The 20244-nt window shown below is 36.3% G+C and overlaps 2 protein-coding genes across 3 annotated transcripts; one reads left to right on the top strand and one right to left on the bottom strand.

Annotated features, from left to right (window-relative positions):
- Window positions 1-1133: 1133 nt before the first annotated feature.
- LOC102584212 (transcription elongation factor SPT6) lies at window positions 1134-11033 on the bottom strand. 2 transcript variants are annotated; one of them, XM_006339186.2, is made up of 17 exons: window positions 10752-11033; window positions 10547-10645; window positions 10054-10180; window positions 9900-9984; window positions 9619-9772; window positions 9408-9543; window positions 9046-9313; window positions 8670-8885; window positions 8463-8588; window positions 7988-8374; window positions 7321-7428; window positions 6454-7233; window positions 6140-6281; window positions 4894-6068; window positions 4537-4746; window positions 2374-2863; window positions 1134-1736 (listed from the first exon to the last, which is right to left on the bottom strand). In XM_006339186.2, exons 1-17 carry the CDS (start codon window positions 10783-10785, stop codon window positions 1342-1344), a joined length of 4932 nt encoding a protein of 1643 aa, XP_006339248.1. In that variant the 5' UTR covers window positions 10786-11033; the 3' UTR covers window positions 1134-1341. The 2 variants fall into 2 exon arrangements, with proteins under 2 accessions (XP_006339248.1, XP_006339249.1); XM_006339187.2 differs by having other exon boundaries at window positions 10054-10177.
- Window positions 11034-13266: 2233 nt separating this feature from the next.
- Window positions 13267-17015, top strand: LOC102583896 (nascent polypeptide-associated complex subunit alpha-like protein 1). Its single transcript, XM_006339185.2, has 4 exons — window positions 13267-13439; window positions 14677-14755; window positions 16238-16365; window positions 16478-17015. The coding sequence occupies exons 1-4, from the start codon at window positions 13380-13382 to the stop codon at window positions 16808-16810; spliced, it is 600 nt and encodes a 199-aa protein (XP_006339247.1). The 5' UTR covers window positions 13267-13379; the 3' UTR covers window positions 16811-17015.
- Window positions 17016-20244: the final 3229 nt, after the last annotated feature.

Raw genomic sequence — 20244 nt, 5'->3', positions numbered from 1 at the left:
TGTAAATAACAAATGTTATTTTAACGTTAAGCGTATTACGTATTTGAGTTTGTTTGACTCGACACCAAAACTCTACAGCTCATACAATAGAGCGATCGTTGGATTGATCGAAAAAAATAAATTTGAAGGCATTGAGAGGTTATGAATTGATTTTAAAAAAAATACACTTTGTAGTGCTGAGCAGTTATGAACTAATTGGAAAAAAACAAACTCAGTCAACCTTTTTTTTAGTAAAAATCTATCCGCATCTGATATTTATATCAAATCATTATACTTTATCATAGTTAAATAATACATGAAGGGAAAATACACATTAATTAATCAAAGTCTACAATAAAAGAGTGTGCAAAAGACATGTAATTGTATCATTGGTTACGGGTACGGATAATTTTTTACCCCATTTCCCCACCTCTCCCCCTTGATCGACTATCTACTCGTGTTCATTGCTTGATTGAAGGTTAAGATTGCGATTCGAAGAAAAAACAGATGTCATTCCTATCAAGTATGTTACTTGAAGTTCTTTTATGAATAAAGATTATTAAGTAAATTTCATAAAGATGTCATTTTGGTTTGGTATGAAAAACAGGAAATGTGAATAATGTTTAGGTAAAGTATGATGGTGACAACCACACAAAAAAACTAAAGTTTTAGAGGCATGCAATAAATAACAATGAGCCAATCACGGGCACTAAGGTTCAATTGTGTCGTGGGGTACACCGCACGCACCCGTGACCAAATTCAATTTTTCCAAATGTTATTTTCAACTTCACTTCTTCTATACGCTTTCTTTTATTTTTTTCACTCAAAAATATATTAAAATATCTCAATATGGGTAGGTAACAAGACGTCTACTTAAGTTATGGTACTCAGGAAGTTCGAGGAGTAGAAATGGATTAGGCATCTTAGTAGACAGAGAACAAATGGTAGAGGTTAGGTGGGTGAACGATACGATGGTCAGTAAGCTTGTTTTGGGAATATTAGCCAAAGATTGTCCTACTGTGGTTGAAAATCGAAACATGTGTGAGTCAAACATAGGTTCACCGATATAACACTCAGTAAAGCAGGACAACCCGATGCACTAAATTTCTGCAATGCGCGAGGTTCAGGGAGGGGAAGGTTTAATGGTAAAGAAGTGCATGTTAATAGGTAAAAACATTTATAGAGAGGGAATAGGTTCATGGCAACAAAGATGCTAATAGTACTTAACAATTCAGTTAAAAGGATGCAAATTTGAAACCTGGAGGACTATCTATGCTAAAGAAAACAAGCCGAGACTGGTAGTACATCCAAAAAGTCGACATAAATATGAGCGCCATTACATGATCACAAGAATAGCTTTGATCACCACCCTCCGCTGCCACCGGACTTTTTACCGCCACCCCAGCCAGAATCCTCAGCCTCACCACCAGTGTCCTTCCCCCAGCTGTCCCCACCGCCACCACTAGGGCTAGCACTCCAACCACCTCCGTCTCCACTACCACCTCCACCACCACTTCCACCACCACCGCCCCAAGACTCCCTGGCAGGTGAATTTTGAACTTCACCCCAACCTCCTCCTCCACCTTCCTTAGAACTCCACTTTTGAGAGCCATAATCTGAATCCTGTCCGTCATTATCATTATTTCCTCTACCACGTCCCCGACCACGACCACGTCCACGACCACCACCACCGTAGGGCCTTGGTGGCAATCCACTTTGATCATCCTGATTGCTTCGATTTCTGTAGTCATTTCTACCTGCAAAACCAAAAGTAACCAGTATGTATCTTACTCCCCTTTTATCAACCTTGAGATTAAGAACTGTAAGCAACAGTGGTAGAATGACACCAATGGAACGAAACACATTCTAGATGTACACAGTAGGATACACACTAATGTTCTCTCAGCCTCAAGAGAGCTTCCTTAATCTCTTTTAGGACAAATAAAAGTCGCAACAGGTATCTCAACGTGCTCTCAGTTGAGCCGTTGAGGGACTAACCTACGCTGAGGTTTTTAGAGGGAAAAGTCAAATACCATTCCCACAAAGTAGGGCAAGTTGAGATAATGCTCGTCCACAAGAGAGACCACCACAACCCATTCCCCCAATAACCCGTTTTAGGGAAAAGGAGAGCAGAATGGCACACCGCCACAACTTGAAGATACGGATCAGTCAATGCTGGGAGGAGGTGCATAAAATAAGAGCAACCCCTCCTGGCTGCAAATCCAGCCCAATTTATCGCAGAAAAAAAAGAGTATCTAGGAAAGTCACCAGTTAGATAACCCATTAAAGTTGGTTTAGCGCTTTCAGAACATGATGAAGATTGAAGAACAACTTTTCATCATGCAACTAAGAGGAGAGAGAAAGGAAAAAAGAATGCCGAGGAACAGTATTTACCTGGTCTAGAACCTGAACCGGAAGACCTATCTCTGTCCCCAGACTGACCACCTCTTCGACCACTATCATTGGATGAACCACCCCACCCGCCACCAAATCCTGAGGAGCCCCCACTTGCAGGGCTGCGCATAGGCACCATTGCTGCAACTGATCGTATTGATGGTCCGGAGTCATGGGGATCATCAATATGCCTTTGAAAATATGCCACAAGGCGATCAATATCTTCAAACATCCTCTTGCGGAATTTAAATCCTTTCGGGTACAAACCAACATACTCATGGTGTGGGTTGGAACTTCGTATATAAGTCAAAATGAATGTCCCAGGGTGTTCATGAGAAATACCAAAGCTATAGACAATCCTCATAGGGTACTCAGATTTCTCAATTTTCAAAAGCTCATCAACTTCTGCCTTTGTTCCCGTCTTAAACTTACGGTAACTTAGCATTGCCTTCAAATGAGCTACCAATGGATCAACATACCGATCCATTACCTGAAAAACACAACATTAAACCAACGAGGTTGTTAGTGTTTCCAAGAAACTAAAAAGAACATACCCACAAATGTATTGTACCTCCAGAGGAAATGAAAGTAATCAAACAAGTGCCCCACGAAAATTTGCAAGGACTACAAAATATAAAATAAACCCCCATGGAGTTTCTAGGTTCAATCATAGAGAGCCATCCTCAACTAAATGCCAACAAGCAAAATGCTTGGGAACAATTAATATTTTTTTATGGCAAGTATTTGGAGCAATTAATACTAAAGCATTCACTGAGAAGAGACAACAAAATTAACTTCATTTGAAAATTAAAAAAAATAGCAATTATAATAAAATTATCCAGTCAGCTTTAACTATATTTAAGAAAAAGGTTAAGCACATCCAGGTCCTTTAGTCATTAATTTTACCTCTCCTGCCCAATTTATTTGCCCACCATTTAAGCAATATTTATTTTTTTCCTAAACTGCATTGGCACCCATGTTCTAGTTCTACTTTCAGAGAGCACCAACCATCATCTTACAGCTTGTTTGGATAATTGTCTCATATTGTATTATATATCGTTATGTTAATTTACATACAATTTTTGTTTTGATTGTTACTTAAATTTTATTGTATCTTAATTCTCAAATCTGTTGTCACTTGTCACGTAACCATAAAAAGTGTCACTTTATTTATAACTGATTTGGTGTGGCCAAGTGGTTACCTTTTTTTTCTCATCATTTAACAATCTTATTTTTACCCTTACCCTACCTTTTATATAATAACTCCTGCTATCCTACTTTTTCTTGTAATATTGTAGGCATTCTTCAGGTTGTTAGTGCGTGACATTTTAAACAATGTAACAATAAAATCTATCAAAATGTATTTATCAAAATAATGAAGTAAAGTGCAATACTATCAAATACAATACAATATGATGCATTATGAAAGGATATGTAACAACCATCAAAACAAGTCGTCATACTACTATGTTTATTTATTTTAGCTTTATTCAACTCCTTTTTATAGCTGTGGTGTCCAGGGTAGCTTTCCCACACCTCAACTAATTCCACGGGATACTTGTCACCTCCAGCAACAAGCAACAGATACCATGTAGGTAACTCTGTCTACCAAGGCTACAACATATGGGAAGAATCACCTAGTGTTTTTTTTTTTTTTTGATGGCAAGGGAAACCCGCAGCCGCTACCCTTTGGGTGCGCACAGGGTAAAACCCCCGCTCCTATGCAATAGCTCACAAACCACATAGGAGAGGTAACCCGCACCAGGCTACGAGCTCAACCCAGAAGGCAAACCCCTTGCTTTCGCTGGCAAGGGGTTTCGAACTTGAGACCTCCAACATGGAAGTCCCAAGCCCTGGGCCACCCCGAAGGATAGAATCACCTAGTGTTTTCTCGTCTTTGGTGAGATTTGAACCTGAGACAATGGTTCTCAAACCTACTTCATTGACCACTAGGCCACACACTTGGGGTGCCTAGTCAACTTTTTCACCGGTTGGACGACCTATGAAGATTGTTGATCTCATATTGACAACGGGGAACATATGTTCCCTATTCTCTGCAATTCTCCCTCCCACAAAACCAAAGGAAAGAGATGCTAAAAAGTAAAAACTAGATCAGGAACAACTCCCGTTAATATAAAATGACTGGACAGACAAGTGAAGTACCTCATCTAAATCTTCAAAAGTATCCTCTCCTATTTTCAGTGTTTTCCCGATGCGCAGCAAGCTTGTTATATCCTTATGTTCCTTTCCACCTTCCACAATATCCTTGTGAGCATAAACTCCATCATACACTTTGAGAGTTAAAGTCAAATATGATGGTCCACGTGAGCTGGGACGTACAATGCTTTCACCCGGTTCCTTGTCAGAGAGGAACTGCACAACGTATGAAGAGAGTATCAAAATAAGCTTAGGCATCAAATGCTAGAATTGTTAAAGACGCTTAATTCTTGTTATTACGATGTCACAACATAAGAACTACGCACCAAATTTACACACAATATCTCTGAAGATACAACATACCTCCACAGCTTCATCGGCTGTTATATTTTTGAATCGAGGATGAACTATCATCCTTGGCTTGAAATGCTTCTTTGCAAGCTCCTTTTCTTTACGAGCTTTTTCCTTCTCAGTCTGTAAGCTAGTGCGATCTTCATGGTAGTATGGATCCAAGTTCTGATTATTCTGATACCTATTATTTCTCAAATCATTCTCTTTACAACTCAGGAAAACCTGGTACCTATTTTTTTGGATCGACTTGATTCTGCAAGTTAAGATATCACCTTCACGCATTTTTTCAGTCAAATCATTGACATCTCTCCAATCATCTGAAGAATCTTCCTTGGAAAGAATACCAGTCAATCCACACTCGAGAGAACAGATAGCTTTCTGAGGTTGAACCCGACGAACTGTTGCCTGCACAATTCTTCCCTCAGAAAGCGTCTCCTCAGACTCACCAGAAATCATATAGAACTCTTCATCCTGGCTTGGCTCCACATACTGTCTACGCCAATCTTGAAACCCTTGCATTAGCTCCAACTTTATACCATTAAGGGTTTCCCTTTTATTAAAACGATTCTTATCTTCAGCATATTCATAAGCATTAACCAACCTCAACAAATGTGGCTTCTCTTTAACATGCTCTATTGCCATTTCAAGCACTTCATCATCATCATTATTTTCTTCACCCATGTCTTTAAGATAAATATCTTTTGCCAACTCCTGTGCAAGACTATAGGATTCTGGATGGATCCTTGTATCATCCAACAAATCAATATATGTATTGCTATTTGCAGTGTATCCACTGCGCCGTACTCGCAAGAAGCCAACTGCATTAACAAATACCTTTTTACCAAGATGATGTTCAGTTAAGAGATCCTTCCTCGTGAAGATTGTCTGCTGTCTTACCAAGGATCTTTGAAGAGATGCCGCCTTTCTGGGACCCAGCCCCGAAATAAATTGCAGCGGGGCAAATAGCCATTCATGACTTATAGCCAAATTAAGATCAACACCCACCTGGTTAGTTACATCCACCATAACCTGTTCAACCACCTCATACTTCTCGTCTGGTGTGAGAAAGCTCTCTAAAGTATTCAGCTTCCAAGATAAAATTTCCCTCCCTGGTCCACATAATGTTGCTACCATTGATAAAGGATTTTGAAGATAACGTCCCAATGCCACAGCGCGCCTCACAATACCTAAAATCAGGGAGAGGATAAGTACAGCTAACTCCTAACAGTTGCATTTAAGCTCACAGGAGAGTGATTACCTGACTGCGTAGGAAGCTGGTCGGCAGAAATGCGGGAATTCTCATAGAGATGCGGAAGGGATTCGTCTCCGTATATTATGTTCAGATTATCCATCTCATGACCAACATCTCTTGGATTATCCTCCACCATCTTGAAAATAATCTGAATCACATGAACAGTCAAGAGATACTTTAGCCACCGCAGTAAAAAAGTTAGGCTGATGAAAAGATTTTTTATAAAATGCCTGAAATGGGAACTACATTTCCTACCAGAATACTCTGAGTTTACCCTAATCATATTAGCTACCAATCAAATAAAATTCATGGCTGCATACCTCATAAATATCCTCCTTAAGCCGTGTACAAGACAGATTTACAGCTCCCAGGACTACAACATGGGGTTGGTGGTCCATCATGAATTTTAACAGTCTCTGCTGGTCATTCTTCTTCCGCTGCTCATCATTAACATTCTGGCCACGAAGGCTAAGAGATCCAGCATACAGAATATCCAAAACCTCTCCCGACGAATCCAACATCACAAAAGTGGTTGCTGGCTTACCATGGCCCCAACAGCAAGCCATAACCCTGGGTGCAGGCTCTTCATCAGAGCCAAGATCATTCTCTCTGCGTTGATATGGTCCAACTGACACTTTATTCCACAAAACATTACCATATTCCATAAGAAGACAGTTTTTTGCTTTACTTGTTAGCAAGGATCTTGCTTCCTTTTCCATTGAAGGCAGAAGAAAATTGAAGATTGCATCCTCAAGTATTAACTTTCTCTGTTCGTTCCATAACTGAGCAGATTTACTCACACCGTCACTGAGATAATGCTCTTTCGAGTCAGTTGTCAGCTGGTTAAGATGAACTTCAGGCAGCTTGATAGTAACTTGGAGGAGTTTCTCCTCTTCAGCCTTCTGGATGAGAAGCCACTGTGCATCCACAAATTCGGAGAGAGGTTTATCCCGTAACCACTTGACTTCAGCAAATCGATGGAAGGAATCAATCACTGTATTCCCCTCAGGAGTTGGACTCGTTGATACTACAGCGTGGGTCATATAGGTAGTACGCACATGTTTACGGACACTTGGTTCACAGCTTATCTCTACTGCTGCCTAAATATGATCACTAAGAGTCAGCTATTACAGTCCGACATGGCAACAAAATTGTTGCAAATAAGTTTAACATAAATGTCCACATACCATGTGTCTAGCGCCTTTAAGCACAGCTTGAGGTGTTTCAAACATTGCACAGGTGAAGTTCGATGCCATCTCTTCTGGTGGTTCCCTAGCATCCTCCAGCTCATCCCCCTGCAAGAAAGTTCACGCTTTCACCCAAGATTTCCTGGTTCCAACTAGTAAAATATTACCCAAAACTCCCTCAGCAAATTAGACTATAAGAGATGAACTTCAAGGAAATAAACCCAACTACAGCAACAATAACGAGAAAGCAAAGGGAACAACAATGGCTATTTGGAAAATATTTGAGTGCTGAAAACATAATTTTTAGCATTGTGCGATTGCGATTTAAAGGTCTTAACTAGGTTGATCATTGAGATGTTAGCAAGTCATCCTCTCACAAATGGGATCTATATCTCTGTAGGAGATGACGCATATAAATTTAAATAAGCCAGGGACATCATTTTGTACTGTCTACTTAATTGTACACATCTCATTTCTAATTGTATGTCAACAAGCAAATTGAGAGTCCAAAAGTCATGATGTTCTAAAACTGAGTTTCAAATGCATAGGTGTAATCAGTATTATGGTGACCCTCTTGGGATTCCTTGATTAAGAAAATAGTTACAATAAATGCAATTTTACTTTCTTCAGCATTTGGCAGATTCAGAACATATAAGAGAACACTTACCATCTTTTCTAGAGACATATGTCTACCAAATTGCTCGGCGCTGTATCCCAACTTGCTCGCCACTTCCCATAAGCCGGATTTGCTGCAAATACTGTATTGTGATTTCCTCTTTGGCCTCTTATATTGTCCTTCATCCACACCGACCTCTCCAGGTGGGAAGTGCAAGTTAAATTTTGAGTCAACATCGTCAACCTCTCTTTCAGACTCAGACGCCTGGAGTGAATTAGTAATTGATTCAAAGAGCTGCTGATTCAACTTTAGACGTGTTTCATCATACACCCTACGGGACTCTTCTTGAAAACGCTTCTTATAGTACAACTCAAGTGCAGACTTCCGCTTCTGAAGGAGGAGCCACTTTCTGTCTAAATCTTGGATTGCCCAAAGCACCTGCAGCATAATCTCTTTCAATAAACATTTCATATTCCCAAGGTTCTAAACATGGGACAATCCATAATAGTTTGAGAACAAGTATCACCTTATGCCATCTTACTGCAGGTTTTTTGTCAGAATTTTTAGGGCCATCATCACTAGTTCCATCCTCTTCTGGGTCCTTAAATAAGCTCATGCATTCCTCCTTACGGTACATGGCAATGAACGGGACCTAATAACAAAGCAAAAATTTGCAGAGTTTCAAATGTCATGCATAGAAAAGATCAAGTCCTAGTTAATGTTAAGCACTCACATCAAACTTCTGCGCGTGCATCAAATCCAGAAATCTCATAATGTCATCTTTATCTATTGGTAGCTCTTTCTCTTCATCAGTTGTACCACTATCTTTCCCACTATCTTTCTTCTTAAAAAGAGGCACAACACCAGCAGCAAGCTGATTGTAGATCCAGTTGCTCTCTTCCACACTGATGGTTTCAGGTGGCACAGGACCAGTGCTCTCCTCGGCTATCTACAAAGAATTAACAAGAGATTCCACTGTTAAGAAAGTAGCATAGTAAACAAGAAAAACAACAAAAACTACCAAGACAAGAAAACTAAGATGTCAAATCCTATGACAAAGAAAAGTAAGATGTATGATCCAATGACAGAGAAAAATCTCGGTGTTGCACCTGCATTCTTTCAGGGACATCTATTTTCCGAATGTGCTCATCCTTCTCAGTCATATATTTCTCAGCTAGAATAGTAGGATCAAATTCGTCTTCAAGTCTCCTTTCACTCCATTCACCGGATTCATCATGCATGCTCGATTTGGCCCGATCTTGTTTTCGACGCATTAAAAGTTCGTCAACATCACCAAATATGTCATGGGCTTCCTGGAGAGCAGAGGACGAAACTCCTGCTGCCTGCCTGGACTTCTTTTTGTTTACCTTCTTCCTTCTGTGGAGCCAGAAAGACAATGTCACATAAATCAGAAAGCAATATAAAACATCAAGATTGAATCCTACAGCCACATATATCTCAAATGCTATACCTAATAGGAGCACCATGTTCATCAACTTCTTCTTCATCAACAATAAAGTCTGCCATTTCATCTTCCTCACCAATGTCAGCATCCTCTTCTTCCTCCAGCCTTTCTTCCTCCTCAGCAATATCCTCGAGTGGTTGCCCTGGAAATATCTCAGGGAGGTCAGTTAACAACACAAGAAATACCCAATAAAGAAGACAACTAAAATGATGTTTACCTTCATCATCACCAAATAAGCTACGCTCGAGCTTCTGCTCAGCTGTACGCCCTCGTCTCCCAGTTCCGTCAAACTCCTCCTCCTCATAAAAACCAGAACCCTCATCCTCCATATCCCTCTGAGCTTTTTTTAGCCGCTTGAACTTTTTGCTCTCCTAATCAACCAGGGTGAAAATCAGAAAGTGTAAAACATTGACTGACAATATCAATACCCTACATATGAAATGCATATATATGTGTTTGCTTGCGTGTTATATTCAGTAAGCAAAAATCACAACTCACAAGTTTTGGACGAGGCACCGCAATATTGCTTTCCTGTAGAAGTTCATAATCATCTTCATCAAGCACGTAATTCCTCTCTGACTCCCTGAAACAGAAATATATAAGGCAACCATACACGAGAAAAATAATGAAATGTCCGAAAAGACGAACTCACCTTTTCTTCCTTTTCTTCTTCTTTTGCCTCTCATCATCGCTGTCAGCTCTATCATCTTCATCCTCATCCTCTTCTTCCTCTACATCATCCACTATAAATCCATCTTTCTCATATTCATCCTGACCTTCTGCCCAAATACAAGCACCAGAATACCTCAAAAACAACAAATACATAGAATCATATAACAACTAACATACCCATTACCCAATGTAATTCCACAAGTGGCCTCTGGAGAGGGTAGAGTGTACGTACACCTTACCCCTAGCTCATTGAGATAGAGAGGTTGTTTCCAATAGACCCTCGGCAAATACATATAACCATACAACAACAACACACCAGGTGTAATTCCACAAGTTCGGTCTAGAAAGGATAGGTGTATGCATCTTACCCCAACCCTACACCTCGTAAAGATAGAGAGGTTGCTTCCGATAAACAATCCGCAAAATACATATAACCTTATGTGTGTGTGTGAAAACTTCAATCATACAAATACCTTCTTCTTCCTCGTCTTCATCCTCATCCTCCCGCTCATCCACTCCATCACCATCAACTGGCTCTTCATCCCTCTCCTCTTCCTCCATTCCGACTTCATCTGCACACAAAACATTTTATTTCTATAAACACATGCATTTAACTACTTACTAAAATTTCCAGCTAAATATAACCAGCAGATTTCTCCAAAAAAATGAAAAATCAACCTTCGTCATCGGAGATCACGTTTTTTCCAGCCATTTTTTCTCAGATATGCGACGCCGACGATGACTTAGGGCACAATGAAAACCCTAGATATTTCACACACACTGCACACCGAACTACGTGAAAAATCGAAACCGAAACCCTAGAAATTTCCAATTTCTCCTCACTGATTACAGCAAAAATTGCTGAAATTATGTAAAGCGTGAGGAGAGAGTATGGCGGTTCTAAGCAGTGGCGCAGTGAGAAAAATGGCGATACAAAAATGGGGCAGGCGTTGAGAGTGAGTACTTATTTGTGTCCTCTTTTTTAAAAAAAAATGAATTGATTAATTATTAATTTCATCCCAAATTATTAACGGTCCTAAAAATACCTTTTTATTTAATTAACTAAATTTAAATACACTCCTAAATTTATAACGTGAGTGAAATACACTTAAATTCTCATCAAATTTATGAGTGTTTTCAACACTTCTCTCGAATTTTTATTAATAGTCTAATGTTTCTATAAGAGTTTGAGATTACTTGTTATTTATGTGGTAGAGCGAAAGTATATCTCAGTTTGGTTAGCTATATAGAGGTGTTTTTAAGATAGTCAATAATTCACGAACGAAACTAATAATTTACGTCAAAATTTAGGTGTACTTTCAATACCTCTATCAATTTAAAATGTAGATGAATTCTTTTTCTCTTTGTTGATGACAAGAAACCCAGTATCCGCTATTTATTTGAGAGATTTCTTGCTTAATCAATTCAATTGTAATTTCATTTTAGATGAATGCTTACCATATAAAAAAAAAACTATAATAAGGAAAAACGTGATATATATGTAATTTTACCTCTGCAACTATAACTATATAGAGTCGTTTGTAAAGTGCATCAAAAAATAATGTATATTTTTCTTATATTATTAGTATTTTGTTTAGTATATTTTTTTAATGTATGTATAATTAATTAGTGTATTAAGTATACACTCTATATTTAGTATTATGATATGTATAATGAATACATGAAAATTCATGTTATATTAATAATATGAGAGATTATAATACATGCATTAACATGATTAAAGATATATTTATCCCTCAAAACTTTTTCCACATCATTTTCATCATATTTATAGAGGTTATTTTTACTAACATTTTTAAAAAAAAAATTATGTAATGCATGTTATTTTTAATACATAAAATTAAATACGGCAAAAATAATTTTATCACAATTAATACAAACATTATTAATACACCATATTTAACATTATTCTTATTATATCCTACCAAACAATACCTAGAGAGTTTTTATGCATGCATTAGCTGATTAAAGACACAATTATTCATCCAAACTTTTACTACATTTTTTTTGAACTTCCAAGAAAAACACAACATCTGCTCTTTGGATGAGCATATTCCCGGTAACCTGATCACTATGCAATAGCTTGCAAATCACACACGAGATGTAAAACGCATTAGGCAAACCACATACGATGCACTCGTGACTGAGCAGCAAACAGAGATTGAATTTGATTCTAGGTGTGGGATCCACCTCCCAACAGCCATGCCCCAACGGGCTAAAAAAAAAATCCACAACATATTTAATGAAGGTATTTTTATGAACACCATTTTTTTTTATATAAATTATGCAATACATATTGTTTTTAATACACCAAATTAAACAATACATAAGAAATAATTTCAACATAACAAATTCACCAAACTCAACATACTTTTTTATACATTGTACTCAGAGGCAGACCTACACTTTAGAGAGGGGGTGCACGTGCACCCGCTAACTTTCGAAAAAATCATATGTATATATGTATATCTATTTTAAAAATTTGACAGAAATTATGATATAATTAACAATGCACCTATGAAAATCATATGAGTGGTCTTGTGTTAGTGGTACAAGCTAGAGATACCAACAGAACTCCTAATGATACACAAAACTAATGTATGTATTGTTTTTCTTAAGGAAAAATTGTGTAAAATAACAAACATTTAAACGATATTAAATGTTATAGCTATTGTTTTGAAAAATTGTGATCACAACCACAGTTTCTCCAAATCTTGCTATTCGTTTAATTTGTATAATTCACCTGATTATATTTTCATAATTCAATTCAGAATTTGTATATGCTTACCCTAACTATTTGTATACGAATTATGAAAAAATCACAATAAATTACCCTATTTGTATATTAACAAACGAAATATCTAAATGTATAAATACAAAATTTGTACATACTTACTCTATTTGTATATTCACAAGCGAAATATACAAATCACGTGAAATATACAAACGACATCATCCATAACAAACAAAACTATAGCTATGAATCACAATTATAAAAAATATAGCTATAAAACGTTATTATGTATATTATGTTTGTTATTTCTGAAATTTTATCTTCTCCCTGCACTCCACCAAACAACCCCATTAAGATAAGGGACAATTTCGACCAAAAGCTCGAAAAAATCATAAATATACTCGGGTCGGGTCGGGTCTTGGAGTGGCAAAGGGTTGGGCTAGGTGTTCAGATCTCAAAGTAAAAAGGCCTGCTTCTCGCCGTTTAGGGTTTTACATCTCTCTTTTCCCCCAAAACCAAATTTCTCCGTCTCTCACAAATTTCTCTCAGCCATGACTGCTCAATCTCAAGAAGAGCTCCTAGCCGCTCATCTCGAACAACAGAAGCTTGAAGTAATGTTCCTTGTCCCTCTCCTCATATATATACTAGAAGTGTAGATACAAAGTTCTGTTTTTTATATCTTTTTCTGTTGATTTAATTGTTAGGTAGAGTAGTTTTTCGTTGTTAAATGATCAGTAATTGTTCGATTATTAGTTTTTGTTATGCTGAATGGTTTAAGCTGAGTGTCTATCGGAAGCAACCTGTTTGTCTCCGGACCTCACTCGTGGGATTACACTGTGTGTGTTGCTGTTGTTATACTGAATGGTTTGTGTTGCCACTGTCTAGGTTAAGTGACAGACGAATTGGCAAGATAAAATTGAACTTTTGAGCAAAGATCTGCAATATATTTAAATGGTTAATATTAGTATTACTTTTGTAGTTTATTGTTATTCGATTTGTATTATTTTTTATTGTTTTGTTGTATCCTGATTACTGTGTTAGTTTGTTGTAGTTACTGTGTTCCATTTAGTAATGTTTTGTCAGTGACTATCGGAAATAGCTACTCTACCTTCCAAGCCCCAGACACCGCTTGTGGATACATTGGGTTTGTTGATATTTTTCTAGTAGAAGTTTGAGGTGGTTCATAGGTTTCTGATTGTTCTGGGTGCAATTGGCTAGGTACTTGTCTGCTTGCAAATTGAAAAGAAATAAAGTTATGTAAAAGACTAGTGATTCCTGATTTTCTGCCAACATTTTGGATGGCCTCTCCATTATTTTAAATGTAGCTGTCAGCATACTGCTATCATCCTCCTTTATCTGGGTTGGACGGGAAATGTGATCAAGCTCAAACAGGCCGACCCCAATTTTCTTGGGGGGCTAAAGCTTAGTTGTTTTGTTATGTATTAGTATATTAAGAAACCTTTCTGGGTATTACAACTTACAGTTTCATTGGGAGGCTGTTTAATTTTTCAGAAATGGGGTAAGTAATAAAGATTTGGAAAACGACTACTAATTTGCTTGTCCAACACTTTCTTCAGTGAAGTTTGTATCTTTGTTATCATAAATATCGAAGTTTGAATCTTTTGAGATTACTAGCACAATAAGTAGGATTATAAAATTTATTAACAGAAGTGTAAAGAAAGAAGGAAAATGGACAAAAGTAAGCTTCTTTGGTCCATGTGTGGTTATTGAAGTTATCAACTTTAAGCATGTTCTCAATGTTTGTCTTAAAAGCAGCTTCTTTCAAGAGAGTGACAGTTTTTTGATCCTTGTGTAAGCTTATAGAGTTTTTACTCCCTTCTCTTGTAGTCCGAGGTACCAATCATCGAGGATGAAGAAGACGATGATGACGACGATGACGATGAGAAAGATGATGATGACGCTGAAGGTAAGTGTACAACAATTATTGACAATTCTGAGTCCTGATTTGGTTTGTTATTATTTTGACAGTTCATATTAGAATGGTACCATTCAACTTATCAGTGTCAGTCACAGCCGAGACGCCCTTTAGAAAGGAATTTCATCTGATACCCTTTCACGAAAGTTTTTCTTATTTATTTGAGAGCATTTTTCTGACAGGACTACAACTTGAAAATAGTTTGAAGTTAATATCAATATGAGACAGGAAGTAAAGACTTAAAACCAACATAATTTTAGACCCTAACCCATGTGGAGTTATGATAATAGACCCACACCTCTTGCATAAGTTACTCTAGTGCTGTTTCTTATAAGTATTTAAAGTATCCCCTCCTTGATTTTGTGAGACACAAAATCAAGCAGACTTCTAAATCTCTCTCTAGCTGGTCCAAAAACACCATTGCGGGGAACACTTTTGACATCAGAAAGTCTTTGGAAGGCAGTTTTTGAGTTGATCAAACTAATGTGTTGGGCAATTCTTAGAGCAACAGAGCCAATGCAGAAGTAGAGAAACTGAGCCTATGATTTGCTAAAGCTTGTTTTTGTTCTAATTGCTTGTAAATTAAGTTAGGTACATCTAGTTATCAAATTGAAGTTATGTTAATTATTCATGATTTTTTAGTTTAACACTTCCTGGTTAATTCCCGTCAGGCATTGATTTAGATTATGTCAGATGGACATGGCATCTGTCTGGGACAACAAATCCATTGAACCTTTCTGTTCCAATCAGCAGACATGAGATAATTTGTCTATCCCCTAAAAATAGATAATATTTGAGATACAACCTGATATTGTTGCCTTCCAATTCAGTTGATAATCAAAATGTTTGTTTTACTGTGAATATCTTTCTGAGATATTGTGAACTTATCTGATAGCCTTCTAACCCCCATATTTTGGATATAAGTGATTTAAAATTCATACATTTTCATACTGAAGTGTTATTTTTCCACAGATGACATGTCAAAACTACATACTTTGTACAAGTATCAATAAAATCTGTTTTAGGTGTTAATTGAAATACTCATATGTTATTTACATATTTGATAATGCACAAGTTATAAATCTTATTGAATAAACACTGGTGTTGGATCATAAGTTCTAATGTCAGAGGATTGAAGTAACCAATCTAAAAGGGTGAATATGTATCAGAAGATTGGCTAGGGGTGCCTCACTATACCAAATGTCCTCCACAAAAATATGGTCAAGCTAAACCCATATAAAAGAGAATGTATCAGTAAACAGAAACTAACATAAGTCATCATGGTCGCCTGAAAGCATTCCTGTAGTTTATAAAAAGGATTATCAAGAACCAAGATTTAATCTTGTATGTTGCATTTGTCTATATATTGGAGTGCTGCATATTTATTTCTGTTCAGATGCAACAGAAAGGCCACGAGAGTTGCTTCTTCCCTGATTATTCTGGCAATACTTAAATGCTTATTGTTGTGGGCAGAACTTGGAGATGGTAGTGGCAGGTCGAAGCAGAGCAGGAGTGAGAAGAAGAGCCGAAAAGCTATGCTAAAGCTAGGAATGAAGCCAATCCCAGGTGTCAGCCGTGTAACTGTCAAGAAGAGCAAAAATGTAAGTTGACGTTATTATTTGCTCACTTCCCTTTTTCTTTTAAAATCTATTTAAGTTGCTTAGGTCATAGTGAATAACTTTCTTCTGATTCTTTTGTTTTTATTTCATTCAGATACTATTTGTCATCTCAAAACCAGATGTTTTCAAGAGCCCAAATTCAGACACATATGTCATATTTGGTGAAGCAAAGATTGAGGACTTGAGCTCACAATTGCAGTCTCAAGCTGCAGAGCAGTTCAAGGCTCCTAATCTAAGCAACGTTATATCAAAGCCAGAGCCATCGACTGTGGCTCAGGATGATGAGGACGTTGATGAGGCTGGCGTAGAACCGAAGGATATAGAGCTGGTGATGACTCAAGCAGGAGTTTCCAGAGCCAAAGCTGTCAAGGCTCTCAGGGCTGCAGATGGCGATATAGTCTCTGCTATCATGGAGATTACAAACTAGAATGCTTTCCCAATCTTCTGAGCAGCGCTTTCTTTGATGTCTCAAGAGTTTTAAAGGTTTTAAGTTGCTGCTCCTTTTTATCTGTGTGTCCTGTTTATCGTACCGTCTTATCTGTCGTTGTATACCAGATTGGATTGTTATGTAAGAGAGAAAGTTTAAACTAATGATGTCCCTTTCTGTCTTAACTAAATCTTGTTTTGGCTGAGGTCTGCTTAGCCTTTCTGTTTTTCGAAATAGTCCAGGCAGAGAGTGTTTATCGGACACCGCGTGGGAAAATGAAAAAGAAGTGAACTTGTAAGACTCGAATGGGTCAAAATATGTTAAATCAACAAATCGATTAATTTCCAGTTATGTGCAAAGTTCATTTGGGCCAAGATTAGGTATATAACACTGTCCTTGACACAACTTTTCATCTTTCTTTCTACAGAAGATTATAATTAGTATTCCCAACCAAATGTTCCTAAACAAGTATACATAATTTTTCCTCAATGAAACTTCACATTAAGTTGAAGCATTAGTCGAAAATTCACATGATTCTTTTTACGACTATAAATAACTTATCTCATAATCAACTATCAAAACGTGATATTACTTGTATAAGAGTTAATATTGCATAACTTGCTTCCAAACCAACTACGAAGTGATCCCTTAGAAAAGAAATTCAATCTCACTTAGAAAATCTGATCTCTATCTTTCAACAATTGAACGTGAAGTGGTTTAAGAATAAGGACTTTAGAATTGGATGCGCTCATTCAGCGAGAAAGGTATTGAGTGGCAACTAGTTGCCCAATCTATCCACTTCTCAGAACACAATATGGTAAGTACCTATGATGGTGACCACATCCGCTGGCATGTGATGTTTGGACATATAATAGAATTGAGTCCTTCTGAATGAGCAAAGTCATGTTTCAAGGCCTTGTAACTAGTTGTCTTATCTATCCATCTTTCCAAACACAATATCTTGAGTACCTATGATGGTGACTACATGTGCTGGCATGTGATGTTTGGACATAGGACCGAGTCGTTGTAAAAGAGCAAAGTCATATATCAAGGCCTTGTACTGATTTGATTGAGATGCTAAAATATTTATCAAAGTTACTTTAACTTAAGTCAACATTTTGCTAAATATCCAATATAACTCCATCAACATCTAATACCTTTCCATCTTGATTTATACCCAAGCCCAACCAAGAAAAATGGGAAATATAAAAGAAAAACACAAGAAAAAAGTATCACTCCATTTTCATTTATGTGAATTTATTCGGAAAAAAAAAACTTGGGAGTAGGTGAAAAAATGAAGAAGAGAATTACAAAGATAAAGAATTGAACTCTTATGAATATGTCATAATATTTGAGTACGTATATAAAAAGATACATAACAAAGTATAAAATAAGAATATCTATTATTAAATAGTTTTCTTTAGAAAACGCTCTCTATAAAAAAAATTATTTTCAAAACTTGGAACTCGAGATCTTCGATCAAGAATGAAAGTATTGTTAGGACAGAAAATAAGCAAGTGTAATGCGGAAGCTAGCAAAGCAAACCTCAAAAAACCACGAGTAATAAGACAAACGAGAAATATACAAAGACACAAAGATTTAACGTGGTTCGGTCAATCGACCTACGTCCACAAAGGAGATGAGCAATCCACTATATAAACATGATAGTACAAAATATAGAGAGAAATAACCTCAACCAATTCACTCGGAATACATGGGAGGTTCACACAAGCGATAACGTATCAAGCTTGTGACCCACAAATTCTACCCCTAACCAAAACTCTCAAAGCCCTTAAGACTACATTGTGAAAGCTAATTAAGTTAGAAGGAACAAACCTCTATTTATAGAGTCCTAAACCTTTTCCTACAAGAAAAGGACTAGCCAATCCAAAATCTTTTCCTAAAAGAAAAACCTATTTATGGTAAGAAATTCAGGACAAATAAAACCCAACACGTATGATTTGTGGTTCATTTTCCTCTTCTAATCCATAAGAAGGAAGGACTATTTATAAAGAATTATCCACCACACAAATGGTATTTTTTTTTTAAAAAAACATAAATTATAGCATCATGCTGTAATAAGCATGACATCATGCTTCAAATTTGCAATAAAATAATAATTTAATTTTAATAATTAGATGGTGATTGAAATTGGCAAAAAGGACACGTCATTGCACTTCTAACAAACAACTCCAAAATGGGCCTTAAAGTCTTTCAAGTCAACAACCAGCCCAAATTTATTTCTATCTTTCTTTCCCAATTATACCAACACGTAAAATCGCGATGCGATAAATATTTAGATTGTATTTATAATAATAATACATTGTTATAATTTCAAAAATATTAGAACCATAGTTGTATGTTAAGTATAATTCTATGTAATTATTGTATATATAGGTATATCGATTAAGACAAATAAATAATAAATTTGACGTGTTATTTTTATATAAAAATATATAATTTAAAGAAGGATGAGTCAATTTTTCAAAGTATATAGGACAGTACTATCAAGTACAGCAACCTATATTTGACTTATTTAATTTTATTGAAAACATCAAATAAATTCAACATTTATACATCAATCAAGTTGGACGTTAAATTTCTTTCAAATACCAATCAATTTCAAATAAAATGTTGATTGTTGGGATTAGTTGGGTGTTAAGATAGGTAGTGTCTAATTAATTTTTGTGTAACTACTTTTCATATAACTCATCACAATATAAGTATATAATTAATTCTGATATAATTTCTTGAGCGAATAATCGCTATAGTTTGAAGATGTCAACATTACTTCATGCCTATGTCACTTCCACATATATATAACAACTCCCTTTGTTACATTTTATGTGGTGCGTTTTTATTTTTTGGTTCATCTAAAAAAGAATGTTATTTTATTATAATGAGAATTGATTTAATTTTAAAAATCATCTTTTTAACCTTAATGAAATGAATCTCAATCACACGAAGATTCAATGATTGTTTCAGATCATAAATTTTAAAAGTCTTTTTTTTAAACACCTTATCAAATCAAAGAGTAGTGTCACATGAAATGAAACGAAGTAAGATTTTTTTCCCCCATAAAAGTCTTGTAGGTCAGCTACATGACCAAGTCTAACAGTAAAGACAGTATACTTCAATTTTCAATCTACAAATATTTCATAAACAATTAATTATTCTAGATAAAGAATATGTCAAAAAATATCATGAAACTTAGACACTAAGTCAATCTTTTTTTTATTTTCTTATTCAGTGTTTGATACTCATATTATGATCTGATTAAATTTACATCACGCATTACAAGATTCATCGATCTCTAAATGCGCTAATTTCAATAGTTTTTTTTATTCTCATAAATTTAAACTCGAAATTTCTAATTAACGATAAAATATCTCAACCATATGTGTCACCCCAAGTCAACCTTGGTATGCAAGAAA

This window comes from Solanum tuberosum, unplaced genomic scaffold (assembly GCF_000226075.1).
Source record: "Solanum tuberosum cultivar DM 1-3 516 R44 unplaced genomic scaffold, SolTub_3.0 scf00008, whole genome shotgun sequence".
In the NCBI taxonomy this organism is placed as follows: domain Eukaryota; kingdom Viridiplantae; phylum Streptophyta; class Magnoliopsida; order Solanales; family Solanaceae; genus Solanum; species Solanum tuberosum.
Note: the sequence above shows the minus strand (reverse complement) of the source record. Positions and strands in the feature narration are given on the sequence as shown.

Bases quoted from the DNA above. Each gene is read 5' to 3' on its own strand.
- LOC102584212 (XM_006339186.2), bottom strand. From the start codon at position 10,785: ATGGCTGGAAAAAACGTGATCTCCGATGACGAAG. The intron at 10,181-10,546 runs GTATTTGTATGA...GTATTTGGGCAG, and splicing joins TGAAGACGAGGAAGAAGAAG to AAGGTCAGGATGAATATGAG. The intron at 6,069-6,139 runs GTAATCACTCTC...CCCTGATTTTAG, and splicing joins CCAGCTTCCTACGCAGTCAG to GTATTGTGAGGCGCGCTGTG.
- LOC102583896 (XM_006339185.2), top strand. From the start codon at position 13,380: ATGACTGCTCAATCTCAAGAAGAGCTCCTAGCCGCTCATCTCGAACAA. The intron at 13,440-14,676 runs GTAATGTTCCTT...CTTCTCTTGTAG, and splicing joins TCGAACAACAGAAGCTTGAA to TCCGAGGTACCAATCATCGA. The intron at 16,366-16,477 runs GTAAGTTGACGT...TATTTCATTCAG, and splicing joins CTGTCAAGAAGAGCAAAAAT to ATACTATTTGTCATCTCAAA.